This window comes from Oncorhynchus mykiss, chromosome 2 (genome assembly GCF_013265735.2).
Source record: "Oncorhynchus mykiss isolate Arlee chromosome 2, USDA_OmykA_1.1, whole genome shotgun sequence".
NCBI lineage: Eukaryota > Metazoa > Chordata > Actinopteri > Salmoniformes > Salmonidae > Oncorhynchus > Oncorhynchus mykiss.
The window spans coordinates 7,083,168-7,106,829 of NC_048566.1; the positions used below are offsets into that span (position 1 = coordinate 7,083,168).

Sequence of the window (23,662 nt, forward strand, 5' to 3'; positions counted from 1 at the left end):
TGTTTAATGTGAGACTGGAAGGAGAGTTTACAGTCTAACCAGACACCTAGGTATTTGTAGTTGTCCACAGGCGGGCAGGTGCGGGCAGCGAACGGTTGAAATGCATGCATTTGGTTTTACTAGCATTTAAGAGCAGTTCAAGGCCACGGAAGGAGTGTTGTATGGCATTGAAGCTCATTTGGAGGTTAGTTAACACAGTGTCCAAAGAAGGGCCAGATGTATACAGAATGGTGTCGTCTGCGTAGAGGTGGATCAGAGAATCACCAGAAGCAAGAGCGACATCATTGATGTATACAGAGAAGAGAGTCGGCCTGAGAATTGAAGTAAACAGTGAGTAAACAAAGTTAGGGAGGAGGCTTCTGATGTTAACATGCATGAAACCAAGGCTTTTTCGGTTACAGAAGTCAACAAATGAGAGTGCCTGGGGACACGAAGGGCCTGGGTTAGCCTCCACATCACCTGAGGAACGGAGGAGGAGTAGGATGAGGGTACGGCTAAAGGCTATCAAAAGTTGTTGTCTAGTGCGTTGGGGACAGAGAATAAAAGGAGCAGATTTCTGGGCGTGGTAGAATAGATTCAGGGCATAATGTACAGACAGGGGTATGGTGGGGTGCGGGTACAGTGGAGGTAAACCCAGGCACTGAGTGATAAGAGAGGTTGCATCTCTGGATGTGCTAGTTATGCTAGGTGAGGTCACCGCCAGTGTGGGAGGTGGGACAAAGGAGGTATCTGAGGCATGTTGAGTGGGACTAGGGGCTCCGCAGTGAACTAAAACAATGATAACTATCCTAAACAACATTATACAAGGCATATTGACATTTGAGAGAGACGTAGAGTGAGGCATTATGCAATCACAGGTGTTGATTGGGAGAGCTAGCTAAGAGAACAACCAGTAAGACAACAACAGCTAATCAGCTAGACAACAACAACAGGTAAAATGGCGATGAATGGGCAGAGAGGGTCGGTTAACTACACAACTAAATTAAACAAAATGGCGTACCGTGATTAATGAGCAGTCCAGCAGGCATCAACTATGTAGCCAAGTGTTCATAGGGTCCAGTGAACAGCAATAGATGGAACAGGGAAGCCGCGGGGTAGTCGTTACTACGCTAGCACGCGGGAGACACTGCGTTTAAAGTTAGTAGGCCGGGGTAAGGAGAAACGTCTGCTCCAACGTCTGGCAAAAGCCGGTTGAGGGCACAGAGGATGGAGTTACGTTGGCGGACCAGTCGTGGTGGTACGGCGGGGCGCCGTGTCGACAAAGGGGTCCAAGCCAGATGGCGAAAGAGGTATTGTAGTTGTAGTAATTTTGTTTGCTAACTGGTGCTAACTTTGGGACAGGGGCGTTAGCCACTATAGCCACTCGGTAGCAGTTAGCTAGCAGCGATGATCCGATGCAAAGGTCCAGAGCTTACGGCAAGGATCCGGTGGAGTGTTGGATTCTAGCCGTGTTGGAGTAGAGTCCGGGAGGCATAGGCTGTGTAGCCGAGTGATTACTGAGTAGGCCGGGAGGTGGGCTTGGCTCAGGGCTAGCTTTGGGGCTGGGTCACTCCAGACTATGGACCGCTGGGAGAGACAGGGAGTTCTTCCAACGCCTCCACCAGCACAACCGGGGTCCTCTCTGAGCGCCCCTCTTCCTCCTGGTTCCAGTGGGATTCGTCTCTCCCTGCCCCAGGAGTATGACAGAAAGACTGCAAACTGCCAGGGGTTCCTTCTTCAACTGGACCTATACCTGGTCACCGTCCTCCCGGCTCCATCAGGCCGTGAGAGGGTGTCCGCCCTCGTCTCGTGCCTCACCGGGAGAGCCCTGGAGTGGGCCAACACCGTATGGGGAGAGGGAGATGCGGCGTTGGACCAGTTTGAGGAGGTCACCCGCAGTTTCTGGACAGTCTTCGACCACCCACCCGAGGGTAGAGCGGCGGGTGAGCGCCTCTTCCATCTGAGGCAGGAGATGAGGAGCGCCCAGGAGTTCGCCCTGGAGTTTAGGACCCTGGCTGCCTGCACGGGATGGAGCGACCGGGCCCTGATTGACCATTACCATTGCAGTCTGCGCGAGGACGTCTGTCGGGAGTTGGCCTGCAGAGACACCACACTCACGTTCGACCAGCTGGTGGACCTGTCCATCTGGCTGGACAACCTGATGGCTACCCGCGGACGTTCTGATCGGGGTCTGGAGGTTCCATCCTCCCACACCCTCTCTCCGATACCCATTGAGCTGGGAGGGGCGGTGCGCAGTTAGACCGGAGAGGGTTCCAGCTTGTGCACCATGTGTGGCCGCAGAGGTCACACTGCCGGTCGGTGCCGGGTTGGTTGGTTCCTCTGGGGATCGAGGCAGCAGGCAGGGCACTCTGGAGTCCTCTGTTGCTCATATGTTTGTGTATGTCACTTTCCCTGAGTTTCCCCCCGCATTCCCAGCATAAGGGGCTCGTCGATTCAGGCGCGGCTGGGAATTTTATTGATAGAGCGTTAGCCTATAGTTTTGGGATCCCCATTGTTCCCATGGCTGTGCCTTTCCCCGTTCACGCCTTAGATAATCGACCATTAGGGTCAGGGTTGATTAAGGAGGTCACCGCTCCTTTGGGCATGGTGACACAGGGAGGTCACAAGGAGAGAATTAGTCTCTTCCTTATTGACTCTCCTGTGTTTCCCGTGGTGCTGGGCCTACCCTGGTTAGCTTGTCATAACCCCACTGTTTCTTGGCCACAGAGGGCTCTCACAGGGTGGTCGTGAGAGTGCTCAGATAGGTGTTTAGGGGTTTCCATTGGTGCTACTACGGTGGAGAGTCCAGACCAGGTCTCCACCATGCGCATTCCCCCTGAATATGCCGATTTGGCTCTAATTGAGTCGCCTTCTTTTTAGAGAAGGCGACTCAATTATCACCTCATCGATGGGGCGATTGTGCGATAAATCTCCTGGTAGACGCTGCACTTTCCAGGAGTCACGTGTATCACCTCTCACAGGCGGAGACGGAGGCTATTGAAACATATGTCTCCGAATCCCTGCGTCAGGTGTACATTCGGTCCTCCACTTCACCCGCCTCCTCGAGTTTCTTTTTTGTGAAGAAGAAGGAGGGAGGTCTGCGCCCGTATATTGACTATCGTGGTCTGAATCAGATCACTGTGAGGTATAGTTACCCACTACCGCTCATAGCCACAGCGATTGAGTCAATGCACTGGGCGCACTTCTTCACCAAACTAGAGCTCAGGAGCGCTTACAACCTGGTGCGTTTCCGGGAGGGAGACGAGTGGAAGACGGCTTTCAGTACCACCTCAGGGCACTATGAGTACCTCGTCATGCCGTACGGGTTGATGAATGCGCCATCAGTCTTCCAAGCCTTAGTAGACAAGATTTTCAGGGACCTGCACGGGCAGGGTGTGGTGGTGTATATTGATGACATTCTGATATACTCCGCTACACGCACCGAGCATGTGTCCCCGGTGCGCAAGGTGCTTTGTCGCCTGTTGGAGCATGACCTGTACATCAAAGCTGAGAAGTGCTTGTTCTTTCAGCAGTCCGTCTCCTTCCTAGGGTATCGCATTTCCACCTCAGAGGTCGAGATGGAGAGTGACCGCATTTCAGCCGTGTGTAATTAGCCGACTCCCACCACAGTTAAGGAGGTGCAGCGGTTCTTAGGGTTTGCCAACTACTACCGGAGGTTTATCCGAGGTTTTGGTCAGGTAGTGGCTCCCATTACCACACTGCTGAAGCGGTACGCTTGCAGTGGTCAGCTGAGGCGGACAGGGCCTTTAGTCACCTGAGGGCTCTGTTTACCTCGGCTCCCGTGCTGGCCCATCAGGATCCCTCTTTGGTGTTCATAGTGGAGGTGGATGCGTCCGAGGCTGGGATAGGAGCTGTGCTCTCTCAGCACTCGGGTACACCACCGAAGCTCAACCCCTGTGCCTTCTTCGCGAAGAAGCTCAGCCCGGCGGAGCGAAACTATGATGTGGGGGACCGGGAGCTGTTGGCTGTTGTCAGGGCCTTGAAGGTGTGGCGACATTGGCTTGAGGGGGCTAGACACCCTTTTCTCATCTGGACTGACCACCACAATTTGGAGTACATCCGGGCAGCGAGGAGACTGAACCTCGCCAGGCAAGGTGGGCCATGTTTTTCACCCGTTTTGTGTTTACCCTTTCCTACAGACCAGGTTCCCAGAACATTAAGGCAGAAACATTGTCCTGACTCTATGACACAGAGGAGCGGCCCATGGATCCCACTCCCATACTCCCGGCCTCCAGCCTGGTGGCGACGGTAGTGTGGGAGCTGGACACGGACATTGAGCAGGCGTTACGTGCAGAGCCCGCTCCCGTCCAGTGTCCCGCTGGGCGTCTGTACGTCCCGTCAGCTGTTCGTGACCGGTTGATCTATTGGGCCCACACGTCACTCTCCTCTGGTCATCCTGGGATCGGTCGGACTGTGCACTGTTTGAGCGGGAGGTACTGGTGGCCCACGTTGGCTAAGGATGTGAGGGTTTATGTTTCCTCCTGCTTGGTGTGCGTCCAGTGTAAGGCTCCGAGGCACCAACCCAGAGGTAAGGTACCCGTTCCACAGCGGCCTTGGTTGCACCTGTCAGTGGATTTTCTGACTGATCTTCCACTCTTACAGGGTAAAACCGCGATCCTGGTTGTTGTGGATCGTTTCTCTAAGTCCTGTCATCTCCTTCCTTTGCCCGGTCTCCCTACGGCCCTACAGACTGCGGAGGCCTTGTTTACACACGTCTTCCGGCACTATGGGTTCCTGAGGATATAGTGTCTGATTGGGGTCCCCAGTTCACGTCTAGGGTCATGGAACGTCTGGAGGTTTCGATCAGTCTTTCTTCAAGGTTTCACCCCGAGAGTAATGGGCAGGTGGAGAGAGTGAACCAGGATGTGGGTAGGTTTCTGCGGTCCTATTGCCATGACCGGTCGGGGGAGTGGGCGGCGTTCGTGCCCTGGGCCGAGATGGCACAGAACTCGCTCCGCCACTCCTCCACTAACCTCTCTCCCTTCCAGTGCGTGCTGGGGTACCAGCCGGTTCTGGTGCCTTGGCATCAAGGTCAGACCGAGGTTCCTGCAGTGGACGACTGGTTCAGGCGCGCGGAGGAGACATGGGAAGCCGTCCGTGTCCACCTTCAGCAGGCCATGACGCGCCAAAAGAGGAATGCAGATAGCCACCGCAGTGAGACCCCAGTGTTCGCACCGGGGGACCGGGTCTGTCTCTCAACCCGAAACCTGCCCCTCCTCCTGCCCTGCCGGAAGCTGGGTCTGCGGTTTGTGGGGCCATTTAAAGTCCTGAGGAGAGTGAACGAGGTTGTTATAGGTTACAGCTTCCTCCTGATTACCGTATTAACCCCTCGTTTCATGTGTCACTCCTCAGGCCGGTGGTGGCTGGCCCGCTCCAGGAGTCTGAGGTGCGGGAGGTTCCTTCGCCCCCTCTGGACATCGGGTGAGCCCCGGCGTACTCCCTTTGCTCCATACTGGATTCGAGGCGCCAGGCGCCAGGCCTTCAGTATCTCGTGGAGTGGGAGGGGTACGGCCCGGAGTAGAGGTGCTGGTTTCCGGTCGAGGACGTGTTGGACCCATCTATGCTGCAGGAGTTCCACCGTCTTCGTCCAGATCGCCCTGCGCCTCGCCCTCCGGGTCGTCCCCAAAGCTGGTGTCGACGTGCTGCTGGAGCTGCGCGTCAGGGGGGAGGGGGGGTACTGTCACGACTTCCGCCAAAGTTGGTCCCTCTCCTTGTTCGGGCGGCGTTCGGCCGTCAAAGTCACCGACCTTCTACTCATCGCTGATCCTCTTTTCATGTTCCTTTGGTTTTGTCTTGTCTTCCATCACACCTGGTTCCAATCCCATCGATTACATGTTGTGTATTTAACCCTCTGTTCCCCCTCATGTCCTTGTCGGTGATTGTTTATTGTAAGTGCTTGTGCGCGTTTGTCCTGGTGTGCGTCGGGTTATGTACCCATTATTTTGTATTGCTCTGTTTTCCGGTGGGTTTTTGTTATTAAACTGCACCGTTTAGAAACACCATTCTTTCTCTCCTGCGTTTGACTTCTCTGTCGCCAGTACGCACTCCTTACAGTTTTGATGAAAAGCCATTATCACGGAAGTATAACGTAGGAATGGGTCATTAATTAATGTACAGTAGTTGGAATTTATGTATTGATTTATTCATATTGTGCTATACATTTTTCTTCACACGTGCATTATCTTGTTTTTGATATGCTTTACTCCTGTCGCTTTGCAATCATCAACAATATGTTATAAAATGTGACATTTCTGAAACTCATCCCTGGCGGTGCAGTTCATGTATCCACTTTGTAGCACAAGGAATGTTTCTATTCGGCTCAATCTATCCTAAACAGGCCAGGCCATTCACAGCGATACTCATGACAAGAGGAAGGTGTCCAGGACAGATAACTGAAGTCACTGTGAATTCTGCGTCCTCATTCAATCTGGTAAGTTCCACATTGGAGAGGGCAAAGAGACGCTCTGTCCTCTGATACAGCTCCTCCTCAGTCAGAATAGCCAGACCTGCATCTCTCAGAGAGAGGGTCTCCCCACTCCCTGCTGCCACATGCTGCACCTGGAGGACAAGCAGCACAGGAATAAGCTTACATGCACTCTTTTCTAAAAGGCCATATAGGACTAGAGGCTCAATCAAGCAGGTGTGAACTCACCAGGATCTGCAGGGCCTGTAAGACTGGAGGACTGCAACAGGATCCCAACACAGAGAGACCTTCATCTGTCATTCCTGAAGATATAAATATACACACATAAAACCACAGTAGTGAACCTAGTTTCCCAGGAACTGATCAAATAATAACTGGAGAATCCTGTGAAAACTGCTCTCTATCTCACCGTCCATGGCACTGACAATGAGGTGGACGGCACTGAGAAGTGAGGATCTGATCTCGTCCTCTTCCTTCCCAACACATTGGTCTACAAGATCCAGTATGGCCTGGACTGTTTCCCTCTCAGACTCTTCCAGATCACCCAGGTCAGGAGTCTCACCATCACACATCTGATCCAGCTGTGATGAGAGAGAGTGAGATATTCATCCCTGCTATTAGGTGTGTGTGTGTGTGTGTGTGTGTGTGTGTGTGTGTGTGTGTGTGTGTGTGTGTGTGTGTGTGTGTGTGTGTGTGTGTGTGTGTGTGTGTGTGTGTTTGGGCCCTGTTTCTGTACGCCTCACTCACCACACTCTCCAGCACACTGACTGCCTCTCTGTCCTCCATGGTTGTCTTGAGGAGCTGGAGCAGAGAGGAACGTGTGTCTGCTGGCAGGACTGACAGCAGCTGGAAATGACTACTCAGTTTCTCCAGTTCTGTCAATACACAAACAACAGACAGAACGTGTTACTTTGTAAAATATTGATCAACGGGGTTTTTATATACCAAAAGTGTGTTAACTTCATAACTAATCAAAAATAACAACTTAAATATTGAACATTCCATTCAGTAGACTACATGTTGACCAGACGTTCCATTCAGTAGACTACATTACATGTTGACCAGACGTTCCATTCAGTAGACTACATGTTGACCAAACATTCCATTCAGTAGACTACATTACATGTTGACCAGACGTTCCGTTCAGTAGACTACATTACATGTTGACCAGACGTTCCATTCAGTAGACTACATGTTGACCAGACGTTCCATTCAGTAGACTACATTACATGTTGACCAGACATTCCATTCAGTAGACTACATTACATGTTGACCAGACGTTCCATTCAGTAGACTCCATGTTGACCAGACGTTCCATTCAGTAGACTACATTACATGTTGACCAGACGTTCCATTCAGTAGACTACATTACATGTTGACCAGACGTTCCATTCAGTAGACTACATGTTGACCAGACGTTCCATTCAGTAGACTACATGTTTACCAGACGTTCCATTCAGTAGACTACATGTTGACCAGACATTCCATTCAGTAGACTACATTACATGTTGACCAGACGTTCCATTCAGTAGACTACATTACATGTTGATCAGATGTTCCATTCAGTAGACTACATTACATGTTGACCAGACGTTCCATTCAGTAGACTACATTACATGTTGACCAGACGTTCCATTCAGTAGACTACATGTTGACCAGACATTCCATTCAGTAGACTACATTACATGTTGACCGGACGTTCCATTCAGTAGACTACATTACATGTTGACCAGATGTTCAATTCAGTAGACTACATGTTGACCAGACGTTCCATTCAGTAGACTACATGTTGACCAGACGTTCTATTCAGTAGACTACATGTTGACCGGACGTTCCATTCAGTAGACTACATGTTGATCAGACATTCCATTCAGTAGACTACATTACATGTTGACCAGACATTCCATTCAGTAGACTACATTACATGTTGACCAGACATTCCATTCAGTAGACTACATTACATGTTGACCAGACGTTCCATTCAGTAGACCACACTACATGTTGACCAGACATTCCATTCAGTAGACTACATTACATGTTGACCAGACGTTCCATTCAGTAGACTACATTACATGTTGACCAGACGTTCCATTCAGTAGACTACATTACATGTTGACCAGACATTCCATTCAGTAGACTACATGTTGACCAGACGTTCCATTCAGTAGACTACATGTTGACCAGACGTTCCATTCAGTAGACTACATGTTGACCAGACATTCCATTCAGTAGACTACATTACATGTTGACCAGACATTCCATTCAGTAGACTACATGTTGACCAGACGTTCCATTCAGTAGACTACATGTTGACCAGACGTTCCATTCAGTAGACTACATTACATGTTGACCAGACGTTCCATTCAGTAGACTACATTACATGTTGACCAGACATTCCATTCAGTAGACTACATGTTGACCAGACGTTCAATTCAGTAGACTATATTACATGTTGACCAGACATTCCATTCAGTAGACTACATTACATGTTGTCCAGACATTCCATTTAGTAGACTATATGTTGACCAGACGTTCCATTCAGTAGACTACATGTTGACCAGACGTTCCATTCAGTAGACTACATGTTGACCAGACGTTCTATTTAGTAGACTACATGTTGACCACTAAACAGGAGACATTACCCTCCACTGGCATTATTACCTTTGTTCAGATTTAAGGGGCTGTTGGCATCAAAGTCGCCTACCAGGTCCATAAATCCATCCTCTTCAATCTCGTAATTTGACCTAACCTTTTCAAAGCCCCCATTGTTGGAGAAGAGGCACAGCTCTGTGGACAAGAGCAGAAAACAGTCATAACCAGTCACACACAGGCAGATACAGTGGCTATACTAAATACAGTGGCTATACTAAATACAGTGGCTATACTTAATACAGTGGCTATACTAAATACAGTGGGATATACTAAATACAGTGGCTATACTAAATACAGTGGCTATACTAAATACAGTGGATATACTAAATACAGTGGCTATACTTAATACAGTGGCTATACTAAATACAGTGGGATATACTAAATACAGTGGCTATACTAAATACAGTGGCTATACTAAATACAGTGGATATACTAAATACAGTGGCTATACTTAATACAGTGGCTATACTAAATACAGTGGATATACTAAATACAGTGGCTATACTTAATACAGTGGCTGTACTAAATACAGTGGCTATACTAAATACAGTGGATATACTAAATACAGTGGCTATACTTAATACAGTGGCTATACTAAATACAGTGGATATACTAAATACAGTGGCTATACTTAATACAGTGGCTATACTAAATACAGTGGCTATACTAAATACAGTGGGATATACTAAATACATTGAGGAACATAGACGCTGGCTGTGTACTTTACCATGCAGCTATACCTGGGACATTGATAAACCATACACTTCCTCACCAAACTTTCCATTGCGTTTGACCTTGAGTTCAATCAGACTGAAGGCCACGACAGTATATTCAGGAATCTTCAGTGACACATCACTCTCTGTTTGAGTACTGCCGCTCTGCTTCATAGAGGCCTGTGGAGGAAATGTCAAATCAGTCAGAGACGTTTGGTGCCCGTTTTCCACTCATGAATATATGATAAAAACATAATTGACTTCAGTAGAACGCCTAGTAATCCTTCCTACTACCTTCACGTTCAGGGCCACGCAGGCGCTCATGTTGGCTCCTGCATTGCCACGCTTCTGGACTTTGTTTGTGACCGGGCAAGGTTGTGATGTCATAATCCTCTCCGTCAACACCCCTAATATTGCCCTGGGCTTCTCCCGGGTCTGCTTGATCACAGGGTGGGTCATGTCCAGACGTCTGCAGGAGGGACCCAAATAAATGATGTTATACAAAATATAGAGTGGGCAAGGAAATATTATTTAAAGGTACTAGTTATGCTTCTTACTAGAGGGTTACTTCCCTCGCCTTTGCAACCATGAAAAACCCTTTCAAGGCTCTCTTCAATCTGTAACACTGAAGCGTTACGGATTACGCAAAAGAAATGTAAAAGTCGTTTCCGTTTGAGCCGACATATGCAGCGTTTACCAGGGAAATAATCATCATGCATTTCAATCACACTGCAAAGCTGAATTTCTGTGATCTGGATTGAGTACAGCCCTAAAATGACAGATAGTTTTAGTTGATATTGAATTGAATTTCTGTGATCTGGATGAGTACAGCCCTAAAATGACAAATAGTTTTAGTTGATATTGAATTGAATTTCTGTGATCTGGATTGAGTACAGCCCTAAAATGACAAATAGTTTTAGTTGATATTGAATTGAATTTCCGTGATCTGGATTGAGTACAGATAGTTTTAGTTGATATTGAATTGAATTTCTGTGATCTGGATTGAGTACAGCCCTAAAATGACAAATAGTTTTAGTTGATATTGAATTGAATTTCTGTGATCTGGATTGAGTACAGCTACATCTATCTATTATTTTGAATGATAGAAGTAAAAGTATTTAATATATTGTATAGATCAATAACAACAAAGAAGGCTATTAAAATATTATTTTTTTAAACAAATATAATATGTGTCCTTAAGCTTTATGTCATTAGTGATGCCACCTTATAAATCACTCATTAAAATATTATATAAAAGGACATTAAGCATTCTCTCAAGTGGCAAACTGTTATACTAGCTAATCACAACCTTTAAGTACAGTATGTCATACATTTGAGTATTTTATTGATCATTTGGTGTGTGTCTAAATAAAAAGTGTATTTGCTGTTCCTCAATTTAAATGAAGGGAAATTACATTGTGAGCAAAATACTTAATCATATCTCTTCAGTAAACTATTTTAAAAAGGTTAATGAGCGTTAGATTTGGACATAAACGCTGCAAACTGTACATGTCGTCTCAAGTGTAAATTACCTTCCATGGTCCGGACTGAATCTAGACCCTGGGATTCTTCAGTGTTATGCTGATTGTGATAGCAGTGAGGATTCTAAGCTGTATTCTAAGTTTATGAGGAAGTTGCTAAATCAGTACAGTTCCACTTCTTTGTCATCTGACAGAACTTCAACCAGAAAACGCCCTTTTTACAACCAGTATACAACCTGACCATCATGTCAGATTAGATGCCAGCATGACCGCATTGCAACCCATTTTGCCCTCTGGTCTTGGGTCTAAATATTGACTCCTTGGGCAGGTGAACCGTAGGATTGTAGTTAACATACCAACCTGGACTCCTTGGGCAGGTGAACCGTAGGATTGTAGTTAACATACCAACCTGGACTCCTTGGGCAGGTGAACCGTATGATTGTAGTTAACATACCAACCTGGACTCCTTGGGCAGGTGAACCGTAGGATTGTAGTTAACATACCAACCTGGACTCCTTGGGCAGGTGAACCGTATGATTGTAGTTAACGTACCAACCTGGACTCCTTGGGCAGGTGAACCGTATGATTGTAGTTAACATACCAACCTGGACTCCTTGAGCAGGTGAACCGTATGATTGTAGTTAACATACCAACCTGGACTCCTTGGGCAGGTGAACCGTATGATTGTAGTTAACGTACCAACCTGGACTCCTTGGGCAGGTGAACCGTATGATTGTAGTTAACATACCAACCTGGACTCCTTGAGCAGGTGAACCGTGTGATTGTAGTTAACATACCAACCTGGACTCCTTGGGCAGGTGAACCGTATGATTGTAGTTAACGTACCAACCTGGACTCCTTGGGCAGGTGAACCGTATGATTGTAGTTAACGTACCAACCTGGACTCCTTGGGCAGGTGAACCGTATGATTGTAGTTAACATACCAACCTGGGCTCCTTGGGCAGGTGAACCGTAGGATTGTAGTTAACATACCAACCTGGGCTCCTTGGGCAGGTGAACCGTAGGATTGTAGTTAACATACCAACCTGGACTCCTTGGGCAGGTGAACCGTATGATTGTAGTTAACATACCAACCTGGACTCCTTGGGCAGGTGAACCGTATGATTGTAGTTAACATACCAACCTGGGCTCCTTGGGCAGGTGAACCGTAGGATTGTAGTTAACATACCAACCTGGACTCCTTGGGCAGGTGAACCGTATGATTGTAGTTAACATACCAACCTGGACTCCTTGGGCAGGTGAACCGTATGATTGTAGTTAACATACCAACCTGGACTCCTTGGGCAGGTGAACCGTATGATTGTAGTTAACATACCAACCTGGACTCAGGGATTGAAGTGAACGTAAATCTTTCTCTCTCCATTTAGTGTAATATGTTACGTTTCGTGTGTATTCATTTGTGGATGTCCATCATTCATTTCATATGATATGTTATGAAATACGATTTGTTACTAATTGCAACCCAGATTCACCTGGTCAGTCTGTCATGGAAAGAGCAATGTTTTGTACACTCAGTGTATGTACAGTATAGGGCAACTCACTTGTCTTTCGAGTAGTTAACCACCTCCTTCACTTCCACCTCCTCCTTCTTCAGTCTGCCAAAGGACGACTCTTGTTCGTTGAAGCATTTTAAGCCCAAGTTAAGTTTTAAATCAGCCGCCAATCCCTCCACATTTCCTTCTGAGTTTATTTCTTTCTTGTCAGCAAATGTCCCACTGTGGTCCACGAAGTCAGACTCCTTCACATCTGAGGGAACATTCAACATTAGAATTCAACATGATTATTTTCATCATTTTTTCATAAAGGGGGAATTCAGACCCGAGTTATGCGCACAAACATTTCATTTATTTCACTTGTATGCACTTTTCTCTCTACACGTATTCTGACCTTGATTTAATTCCCTCATAATTCCACCACCTTCACACACACAGAAACCATGAATAAGGTTGAGCAACCTGCGGTTCCAAGTGTAAAAACATCGACTTCGTCCTGCGTAGCTCAGTTGGAAGAGCACGGCGCTGTGGCGCTGTTTTACTCATGTTAGTCTGTCAACCATGTCCAATCACCCACCATCTCCATGTCTACGTTTCAAAAGCCAATCATGTATATAGCCATAGCTCACATTACTTATACAGTGGGGCAAAAAAGTATTTAGTCAGCCACCAATTGTGCAAGTTCTCCCACTTAAAAAGATGAGAGAGGCCTGTAATTTTCATCATAGGTACACTTCAACTATGACAGACAAAATGAGAAAAAAAATCCAGAAAATCACATTGTAGGATTTATTTGCAAATTATGGTGGAAAATAAGTATTTGGTCAATAACAAAAGTTTATCTCAATACTTTGTTATATACCCTTTGTTGGCAATGACAGAGGTCAAACGTTTTCTGTAAGCCTTCACAAGGTTTTCACACACTGTCGCTGGTATTTTGGCCCATTCCTCCATGCAGATCTCTTCTAGAGCAGTGATGTTTTGGGGCTGTTGCTGGGCAACATGGACTTTCAACTCCCTCCAAAGATGTTCTATGGGGTTGAGATCTGGAGACTGGCTAGGCCACTCCAGGACCTTGAAATGCTTCTTACGAAGCCACTCCTTCATTGCCCGTGCAGTGTGTTTGGGATCATTGTCATGCTGAAAGACCCAGCCACGTTTCATCTTCAATGCCCTTGCTGATGGAAGGAGGTTTTCACTCAAAATCTCACGATACATGGCCCCATTCATTCTTTCCTTTACACGGATCAGTCGTCCTGGTCCCTTTGCAGAAAAACAGCCCCAAAGCATGATGTTTCCACCCCCATGCTTCACAGTAGGTATGGTGTTCTTTGAATGCAACTCAGCATTCTTTTTCCTCCAAACACGACGAGTTGAGTTTTTACCAAAAAGTTCTATTTTGGTTTCATCTGACCATATGACATTCTCCCAATCTTCTTCTGGATCATCCAAATGCTCTCTAGCAAACTTCAGACGGGCCTGGACATGTACTGGCTTAAGCAGGGGGACACATCTGGCACTGCAGGATTTGAGTCCCTGGCGGCGTAGTGTGTTACTGATGGTAGGCTTTGTTACTTTGGTCCCAGCTCTCTGCAGGTCATTCACTAGGTCCCCCCGTGTGGTTCTGGGATTTTTGTTCACCGTTCTTGTGATCATTTTGATCCCACTGGGTGAGATCTTGCGTGGAGCCTCTGATCGAGGGAGATTATCAGTGGTCTTGTATGTCTTCCATTTCCTAATAATTGCTCCCACAGTTGATTTCTTCAAACCAAGCTGCTTACCTATTGCAGATTCAGTCTTCCCAGCCTGGTGCAGGTCTACAATTTTGTTTCTGGTGTCCTTTGACAGCTCTTTGGTCTTGGCCATAGTGGAGTTTGGAGTGTGACTGTTTGAGGTTGTGGACAGGTGTCTTTTTTATACTGATAACAAGTTCAAACAGGTGCCATTAATACAGGTAACGAGTGGAGGACAGAGGAGCCTCTTAAAGAAGAAATTACAGGTCTGTGAGAGCCAGAAATCTTGCTTGTTTGTAGGTGACCAAATACTTATTTTCCACCATAATTTGCAAATAAATTCATAAAAAAATCCTACAATGTGATTTTCTGGATTTTTTTTTCTAATTTTGTCTGTCATAGTTGAAGTGTACCTATGATGAAAATTACAGGCCTCTCTCATCTTTTTAAGTGGGAGAACTTGCACAATTGGTGGCTGACTAAATGCTTTTGTGCCCCACTGTATATCTATGAGGGGCATAGCGGTTAAAAGTGTTGGGTCTGTATCAGAAAGGTTGCTGGTTCAAATCCCAGAGCCGACAAGGTGAAAAATCTGTCGTTCTGGTCTTGAGCATGGCAATTAATCCCCAACAACTGCTCCCCATGTCCCAATGATGTTGATTAAGGCAGCCCCCCACACCTCTCTCATTCAGACAGATTTCACTTGAATGCATTTAGTTGTGCAGCTGACTAGCCCATTTGTTTGGGAATTCAAATCAGTCAGGTGATATATCAGCATGATTAATATCAGCATGATATAGCCAAAGTTAACTAATTTGCCATGATGCTTGATTAGCATACTTGCTTGAATACTGACTAATGTCCCATTAACACCATGTACTCTTGTAGGCTAAATGTCATAGAATATGAGGAGTGAAAGAGACGACTGGGTTTTATGTCAGAAGTTAATGGTTTTCTAGAGAAAGCCAGATGGCGTTGGAATGTGTTGGGGGACGGAAAGAGAGCCTGTCGTCGGAAGGAGTGGACCAGAGCGCAGAGTGAAAAGTGTTCATGATTTATTTTATTATCAAAAAACACTCGAACGAAGTAACAAAACGAAAGCGAACAGTTCTGTCAGGTAACAGAGACTAAACAGAAAATAAATACCCACAAAACACAGGTGGGAAAAAGGCTGCCTAAGTATGATTCCCAATCAGAGACAACGATAGACAGCTGCCTCTGATTGGGAACCATACTCGGCCAAAACAAAGAAATAGACAACATAGAACGCCCACCCAAAATAACACCCTGACCTGACCAAATAGAGAAATAAAACGTCTCTCTAAGGTCAGGGCATGACAATTAGCCTAGTTTACATTAGGTTTCCATTGTATTGCTAATTGTTCTTGTGGTAGTGTGATACATTCATCCTGTTGGTTACAGTCCCATAAGGGAGTGGATGTCCTGCTTGCAGACATTTGCCACCTCAGGGGTTTGGCCTGTCGATGCGGCAACATGCCAGCTCCGAGGAAGAAAAGGTGGCATGACCTCTTTCAGAAGGTACTGTATGTATTATGACGAGAGATAATGGCCATGCATAGGCCTATGACATTTTAACTTTGTGTTCATCTAGAAAACAGACTGTTTATAAAAAGACCTGTCATTAAATGTAGGTCTTAAATACTAATAAACAGAAACTTTATTACAATATTAGGCCATCAAATTGTCATGGCATATTGTTACAAAGAGACTATACACAGTATCAAAGTCTCAAGCTGTGATCTTATCAACCAATCATGACAGGTTAAGGAAAGTTCCAGAGAGAGCTGGAGATCATCACCCCTTGACTCCCGGATTCGGGTGTGGGAGAGACGTAGTGGGGCGAGCTGCTTGAGAGTGGTGTGAGATGGTGAAGTCACCAGCAGAGGACTTCCTAACACATGCTTCCTTATAACAACAACCTGATTTTCACTGTACCCTGCAATTACATATGTTACATGTTACGGTGTTAGTGGTGTGAGATATTGAGATATTAAATAAATGTTAGAGAAGAAGCATGGAATATGAGGAGTGAAAGAGACGACTGGGTTTGATGTCAGAAGTTAATGGTTTTCTAGAGAAAGCCAGATGTCGTTGGAATGTGTTGGGGGACGGAACGAGAGCACCGTGTTGATACAGGAAAGACAGATGGACATCTGTGGATTAGGTGAAGGGAGGGGTTGAGGTCAGGAGGTGAGGACAGGTCACCTTAAGGGAGTAATAAGGGTTTGATATCCTATTACCCGTTTCCTGTAGAACCATAAGATGTAAGGATTGGAGAGAAGGAGTGTCTTAAGTGGGATGAATATAACTGTGATGGTGAGAAATGTTTTTCTGTCTGAATTACAACTGTACAGAACCTTTGGGCAGAATTAAACTTGATTAAAGCTTCTCTAGTGTCCGTTGGTTATTTACTCTGAAAAATTAGAACCTAACAGATGGCGCTGCGAGCAGAGTTCACCATGATTTGTCATCAAACCAAAGAGTCCACATCAGTGGAGCAGAGTTGGCAACAAACAAGGTAGGCTAGTTCCTATATCTGTTTCCACTCATTTTGACATCTTGGGGAAATGAGAATCGTTCGCTGAACTAATTATGGGATACCGACCTGGAGAGCCTGAGTTTAATTATATAAGCCCATTGTGTAACAACCGGTCGTAGCTTTATAGTAAATGGTAAGGCCCGGAATGTAAACTCATACAGGCTGGTACCTGTAAGGTAAGTCCTAGGGGGTAACTCTCTAGTGGGTTGGTTCCTGCTATTACTATAAAGTCAATAGTAAATCCCAGTGGGTTAATACCTGTAATTACTATAAATATAGGGTAAGTCCCTTAAGGTAAGCCCGCACAGGCTGGAACCTACGAAGGGTGAGTTCTAGGGGGTAAATCCCGGCGGGGTTGGTTCCCTGCATAGCTATAACGGGGTGAGTTGTATTGGCCATAAAAGTGTGTGTGAATGGAAGGTTAGTTGTGTGCCCAGTTGGGGTGGTAAACCATGGCAGATTATGTGGAAATAGGAAGACAAGTGTGAATTATTTTGATGATGTGGGTTATCAATAATAATGATATTTGAGGAAGTACTGGAATAGGACATAACATTATGTGGAAGGAAATAAAATTATGTGGATATGTTGAAGCAACATCTCAAGACATCAGTCAGGAAGTTAAAGCTTGGTCGCAAATGGGTCTTCCAAATGGACAATGACCCCAAGCATACTTCCAAAGTTGTGGCAAAATGACTTAAGGACAATAAAGTCAAGGTATTGGAATGGCCATCACAAAGCCCTGACCTCAATCCTATAGAACATTTGTGTGTGCGAGCAAGGAGGCCTACAAACCTGACTCAGTTACACCAGCTCTGTCAGGAGGAATGGGCCAAAATTCACCCAATTTATTGTTTGGAGGCTTGTGGAAGGCTACCCCGAAACGTTTGACCCAAGTTAAACAATTTAAAGACAATGTTACCAAATACGAATTGAGTGTATATGTAAACTTCTGACCCACTGGGAATGTGATGAAAGAAATAAAAGCTGAAATAAATCATTCTCTCTACTATTATTCTGACATTTCACTTAAAATAAATTGGTGATCCTAAATCACCAAAGTAGGGGAATTTTTATTAGGATTAAATGTCAGATATTGTCACGCCGTGATCTTAATATTTTGTGTTTTCTTTATTATTTTGGTCAGGCCAGGATGTGACATGGGTTATTTATGTGGTGTGTTTTGTCTTGGGGTTTTTGTAGGCTTTTTTTGGATGCCCCAAACAATCGGAAAGAGGATTCATCAGAGAAAATGACTTTACCCCAGTCCTCAGCAGTCCAATCCCTGTACCTTTTGCAGAATATCAGTCTGTCCTTTATGTTTTTCCTGGAGAGAAGTGGCTTCTTTGCTGACGGCACATGTTTCCTTGCAGGTAACCATGATTGACAGAGGAAGAACAATGATTCCAAGCACCACCCTCCTTTTGAAGCTTCTAGTCTGTTATTCAAACTCCAGCCTTGTCCTCTCACACCTATGTTAACGAGAGAATCACTGACATGATGTTAGCTGGTCCTTTTGTGGCAGGGCTGAAATGCAGTGGAAATGTTTTCTTGGGATTCAGTTCATTTGCATGGCAAAGAGGGACTTTGCAATTAATTGTAATTCATCTGATCACTCTTCGTAACATTCTGTATATGCATATTGCCATCATACAAACTGAGGCAGCAGACTTTGTGAAAATTTATATTTGTGTCATTCTCAAAACTTTTAGCCACGACTATATATATATATATACACATACATTATATACATTATATATATATATAATATATATACACATTATATACATTATATATATATATATATTATATATATACACATTATATACATATATACAGATATTTCACTGTGACCTGCTGCAACTGACTCAGGCAGTGAGGCAGGCTGTTGCTGAGTGAGTGAGTTAGGGAGTGCTGGAAGGGTGTGTATGTTGAGACACTCGATTAGGGTGGTTGAGAGATAACTGCTGCAGGCAGAGAGGAGACAAAGCAGCACACACACACTTTATGACAACTTTTTACCAGTTGTAGGTAGGCTATTTAGAATGCCATTATGGAGTCACCTATTTTTTCCAACCATTTTACAATAAAACATGTTAACACGCTACAACTGATGCGCATCAAGAAATAACAGTGACAAAACACAGGATAACCACTTTGGGCGCATTAGAATAATTCACGTGGAGGTGGTTTAAACTCCCTTCTAATGTGGACTGGGTTTTACACATGCTCAGTTCTACGGTTTCCGGGGATGTGCTAGTGGAAATCCTAAATGGAAGTTCTGGAACTCCCTCGCTGATTCTGTGATTGGGAAAAGTCCTCAATGAAACAGACAAATGTGAAGAATGACACGTTTGCATCTGTCGACCTATTAGCCTGTTAATTGATATGCCGTTGCTGGCTACTGTAGAATATCATTTGACAAAATAAATATGTTGAAATGGAGTCGCTGGAGTCGATGCAAATCAATTTGTGCTACTTGTGTAGCCTACTTGGAGCTGGAACACGGATTTAATAAATAGCCTGTAACTTCAGTTTAATGTTGTTGAAACCTTGTGTTATTATGCAGTTACTAATGGCCATGTTTAGTTTATTAAATTGTAAGTTATCAAAGCTCTATCGCAATTGTCATCAATTGTTAGAATGCATTAGATTGACAGTAAGAGTCAGTTAGATTAGGCTACAGGTAAACAAACACTGGCTGTTGTTGACAAGCATAGTCATTTCATTACATATTATTCATATTTAATTCAGTGATGGAAATGATGACCTCATCCCCAGTAGCCTATTCCAGCAGGCTATTGGTTAACACAAGCACCCTGCCTGAGGGGCTGCTCCGGTGTTTACCTGGGTTTAAAATATCTATGATTATGTACATGCGCTAAATGGATTTATTTACAATTATAAACCGGGTTCGAGCCCTGAATGCTGATTGGCTGACAGACATGCTATATCAGACCGCGTACCATGGGTATGACAAAACATTTATTTTTACTCTTCTAATTACGTTGGTAACCAGTTTATAATAACCCGTTTAAACTGGTAACTAGTTTATATAGGGGCGGCAGGGTAGCCTATTGGTTAAAGCGTTGGACTAGTAACTGGAAGGTTGCAAGTTCAAATCCCCGAGCTGACAAGGTACAAAGCTGTCGTTCTGCCCCTGAACAGGCAGTTAACCCACTGTTCCTAGACTGAAAATAAGAATTTGTTCTTAACTGACTTGCCTAGTTAAATAAAGGTCAAATACATGTAAAAAATGGCCAATATCCCACAGCCAAAGGCTGTATCCAGGCACTTGGCGTTTCATCGTGCGTTTAAGAACAGCCCTTAGCCGTGGTATATTGGCCATATACCACATCACCTCGGGGCTTATTGATAGGATCCCTGTCTAATAAGAGTTTATTGTTTATCTTGTCATTATTGTACTGCCGTGTATTGTTTATATGGTCTGTCTTTGAGTTTAATATCGACATCCATTGATGGAAAATTATCTGGTGAGTTTAATAAGGGCAAATTATATTTTCTCTTGCGACATATTCAAATTCCTATATTTTAACATGTTATAGTTTGCAATAAATATTATTTGGATGAAAACCGAATTTTGCTTCTAACGTCATTACAAGTTTTGTCAATATTCCTTCTAATTGGTTCGATAACGTTAATGGAAAAAAGGTTTATTGCTGTAGGAAATAAAGGTTGGACTAGTTTTCAGGCCTTTTGGGTGGGTTTTGAGTTGTCAATGTTTGGGAATATTTTCTAGACCTGGCAACCCTGCCAGAGGGGCTGTTTTTAAAATGTATTTTAATTTTACCTGTATTTAACTAGGTAAGTCAGTTAAGAACAAATTCTTATTTTCAATGAAGGCCTAGGAACAGTGGGTTAACTGCCTTGTTCGGCCGGCAGAACGACAGATTTTTAACTTGTCAGCTCGGGGATTCGATCTTGCAACCTTTCAGTTAATAGTCCAACGCTAGTCCAATGTTCTGGTGTTTACCTGGGTTTAAAGGTTTGTCTTCATGTTCTCCGGGTTTCAGCACATCACTCAGGGAAAAGCCTCTGGACTGGTATTTGGGTTCCTGCCAGAAGCATCCACATCTGGGCCTGGTCTTCACAATGAGTGAGAGGAGATTCAGTTTACCAGAGCTGTCGTTCAGACTGGACACAGGGATCAGGCTACCGTTAGAATCTACTTCCTTCAACATGGATTTCACGGCCTTGGAAATCATGATGGTGGTGGATCGTGTTTCTGGCTGCAGCAGATGACAAAAACACAAATGACAAAGATGTCTAAGAAACAAAACTAGGATGAACACATGAACACTCAATACAACAGCTTCAGAAGAGCCTTCTAAATACATTTCACAGTTGGCAAGACACTCAATAATGCAAACACAATCTCTTTGAAAGGTTCACTTTCCCTGGGAAAAGAGTGGATCAGAACAGAGTAGCATTGCTTTTGACAAGACAGGAATACAGACAGGAAATAATTTCAGTCAAAATTGTTGGTCATTCAAGACAATCGAAAGCATGCTGTATTTTAGTCTGATCGCAACACTGCTTCAATACCTGGTTCCCACTGCTTTTCCTTTGGGTCCTTATGACTTAGAGATACGTTATGAATGAGATAGGAATATGTCTGAAATGCATTAGCTAAGAGTTCATTACATACTAGTAGGAGGAGTCTCTTTTACTGGGAAACTGTCCTGTTCCACTCTTACATTCCTGCTCTTCACTTCTGTTTTATTTCATGAGAAAATAACAGTTAGAGCTACATGCCACATTACTGGGAAGTATATTCTGGTTTGATGTGTTGTCATCCTCATAGCATCCTTCAACCAAGCAGACGTTAGTTCCTACAAGTACCTGGATGTCCGTATGAACAATGTGCGTCGCTGGAAAGTCCAAGTAGAGTGTCTGCTCCAGTGTCCAACAACGCCTCTATTTCCTACACAGACTCAGGGTTATTAGCGTTACCAGAGAATAATGCTCCTGGTCTTACATGTAATAACTCAGTAACTCATCCACTTTCACTTTCACTTCAGGCTACCGAAGCACAGCTTTGTTTTTAAACTGCTGCTACTTCCTGTCTATGCACAGTCACTTTACCACTACCTACATGTACAAATGACCTCAACTAACCGGTACCCCCTGTATATAGTCTCATTTTTGTTGTTTTATTGTGTTACTTTTTTTATCATTTTTTACTTTAGTTTATTTGATAAACATTTTCTTAATTATTTCTTGAACTGCATTGTTGGTTAAGGGCTTGATAATAAGCATTTCACTGTTAAGTCTACATCTGTTTTGTATTCGGCGCATGTGACAAATAAAGTTTGATTTGATGAGGAATGTTTCCTTTAAGGCCCTGTACACACTGAAGTTGTAGAACTAATAATGCACAATGCGCTTGGTAAAACTGGTTTAATAAAACAGAGTGTTTCTGCACAAACAGTGTTATGGAGACATTGTACAATGGTTGTGTGAAATATTTTGTGTAGATGAACTCTGTTATAGCACAAGAATATCAGTATTAGCCTACTGTATTTTAAGGCTCCCGAGTGGCGCAGTGGTCTAAGGCACTGTATCTCAGTGCTACAGGTGTCACTGCAGACCCTGGACTGTATCACAACCGGCCGTGATTGGGAGTCACATAGGGCAGCGCACAATGCATCGTCCGGGTTAGGGGAGGCTGGGGTAGGGGATGCTGGGGTAGGGGATGCTGGGGTAGGGGAGGCTGGGGTAGGGGATGCTGGGGTAGGGGAGGCTGGGGAAGGGGAGGCCGGGGAAGGGGATTCTGGGGTAGGGGATGCTGGGGTAGGGGATGCTGGGGGAGGCCGTCATTGTAAATAAAAAAGTCTTAACTGACTTGCCTAGTTAAATCATTGTTTAATTTTATAAAGTATCATTCACAACCTTTGTGTCCAACGTGTGGTAAATCAGTTGTCCAACCTGAGTGTGTACGGGGCCTAACTGTTACTACAGGGTCAGAAAGTCACATCCATATACTTCACCACTGTACCGTAGGAGAGTCCAACACCAACAGACACTTATCAGTTCCAAAGTGCAATAACAGTTCTCAAGGTCAAGTGTTAGTTTCAGTTTGAACAAATCCCAGGAGCCTTGCAGTAATAACATACTGTAGTATAGGGTTTCTGATGACAAAATGTCTATGTTGTTCAAACACTGTGAATCAGACATCACAGGATTGGACCATCATACTGACTCCACATATTCAGCATTGGGGATGTTATCTTTGAGTATAGAATCATTATTAAAAATAAGAACAACTTCATCACCCTGGTATTCTAGACATCAATATTACCAGGGTGCTGGACTTCCTCTTATACTTTTTGAACCTGGTAGCACAATAATGTGAGAACGTTGACACTTTCAAATGAGTCTACAACAATAACAGACTTGTTTTGGGACATGATTCTGGTGAACAGGATTTTGAACAGGATTCTGTTTCTGTTGTTGTCATGTGGGTCACTTGACAATGTGTAGGACCCCTGTCTTCTGTCTTGCTCATTCACCCTCTGAATGACACACACACACAATCTATGTCTTCATTGTCTCAAGGCTTGA

General features: G+C 44.6%; 1 protein-coding gene across 2 annotated transcripts; it reads right to left on the reverse strand.

Annotated features, from left to right (window-relative positions):
* Positions 1-6,120: 6,120 nt before the first annotated feature.
* LOC110514302 (gasdermin-E) lies at positions 6,121-22,129 on the reverse strand. Of its 2 annotated transcripts, none has more exons than XM_036936671.1 (10): positions 21,941-22,129; positions 21,072-21,327; positions 12,833-13,037; positions 10,084-10,258; positions 9,849-9,969; positions 9,086-9,211; positions 7,172-7,299; positions 6,834-7,005; positions 6,653-6,726; positions 6,121-6,558 (listed from the first exon to the last, which is right to left on the reverse strand). In XM_036936671.1, exons 2-10 carry the CDS (start codon positions 21,301-21,303, stop codon positions 6,325-6,327), a joined length of 1,467 nt encoding a protein of 488 aa, XP_036792566.1. In that variant the 5' UTR covers positions 21,304-21,327; positions 21,941-22,129; the 3' UTR covers positions 6,121-6,324. The 2 variants fall into 2 exon arrangements, with proteins under 2 accessions (XP_036792566.1, XP_036792568.1); XM_036936673.1 differs by lacking the exon at positions 21,941-22,129 and adding an exon at positions 21,644-21,776.
* Between the last annotated feature and the right edge of the window lie 1,533 nt (positions 22,130-23,662).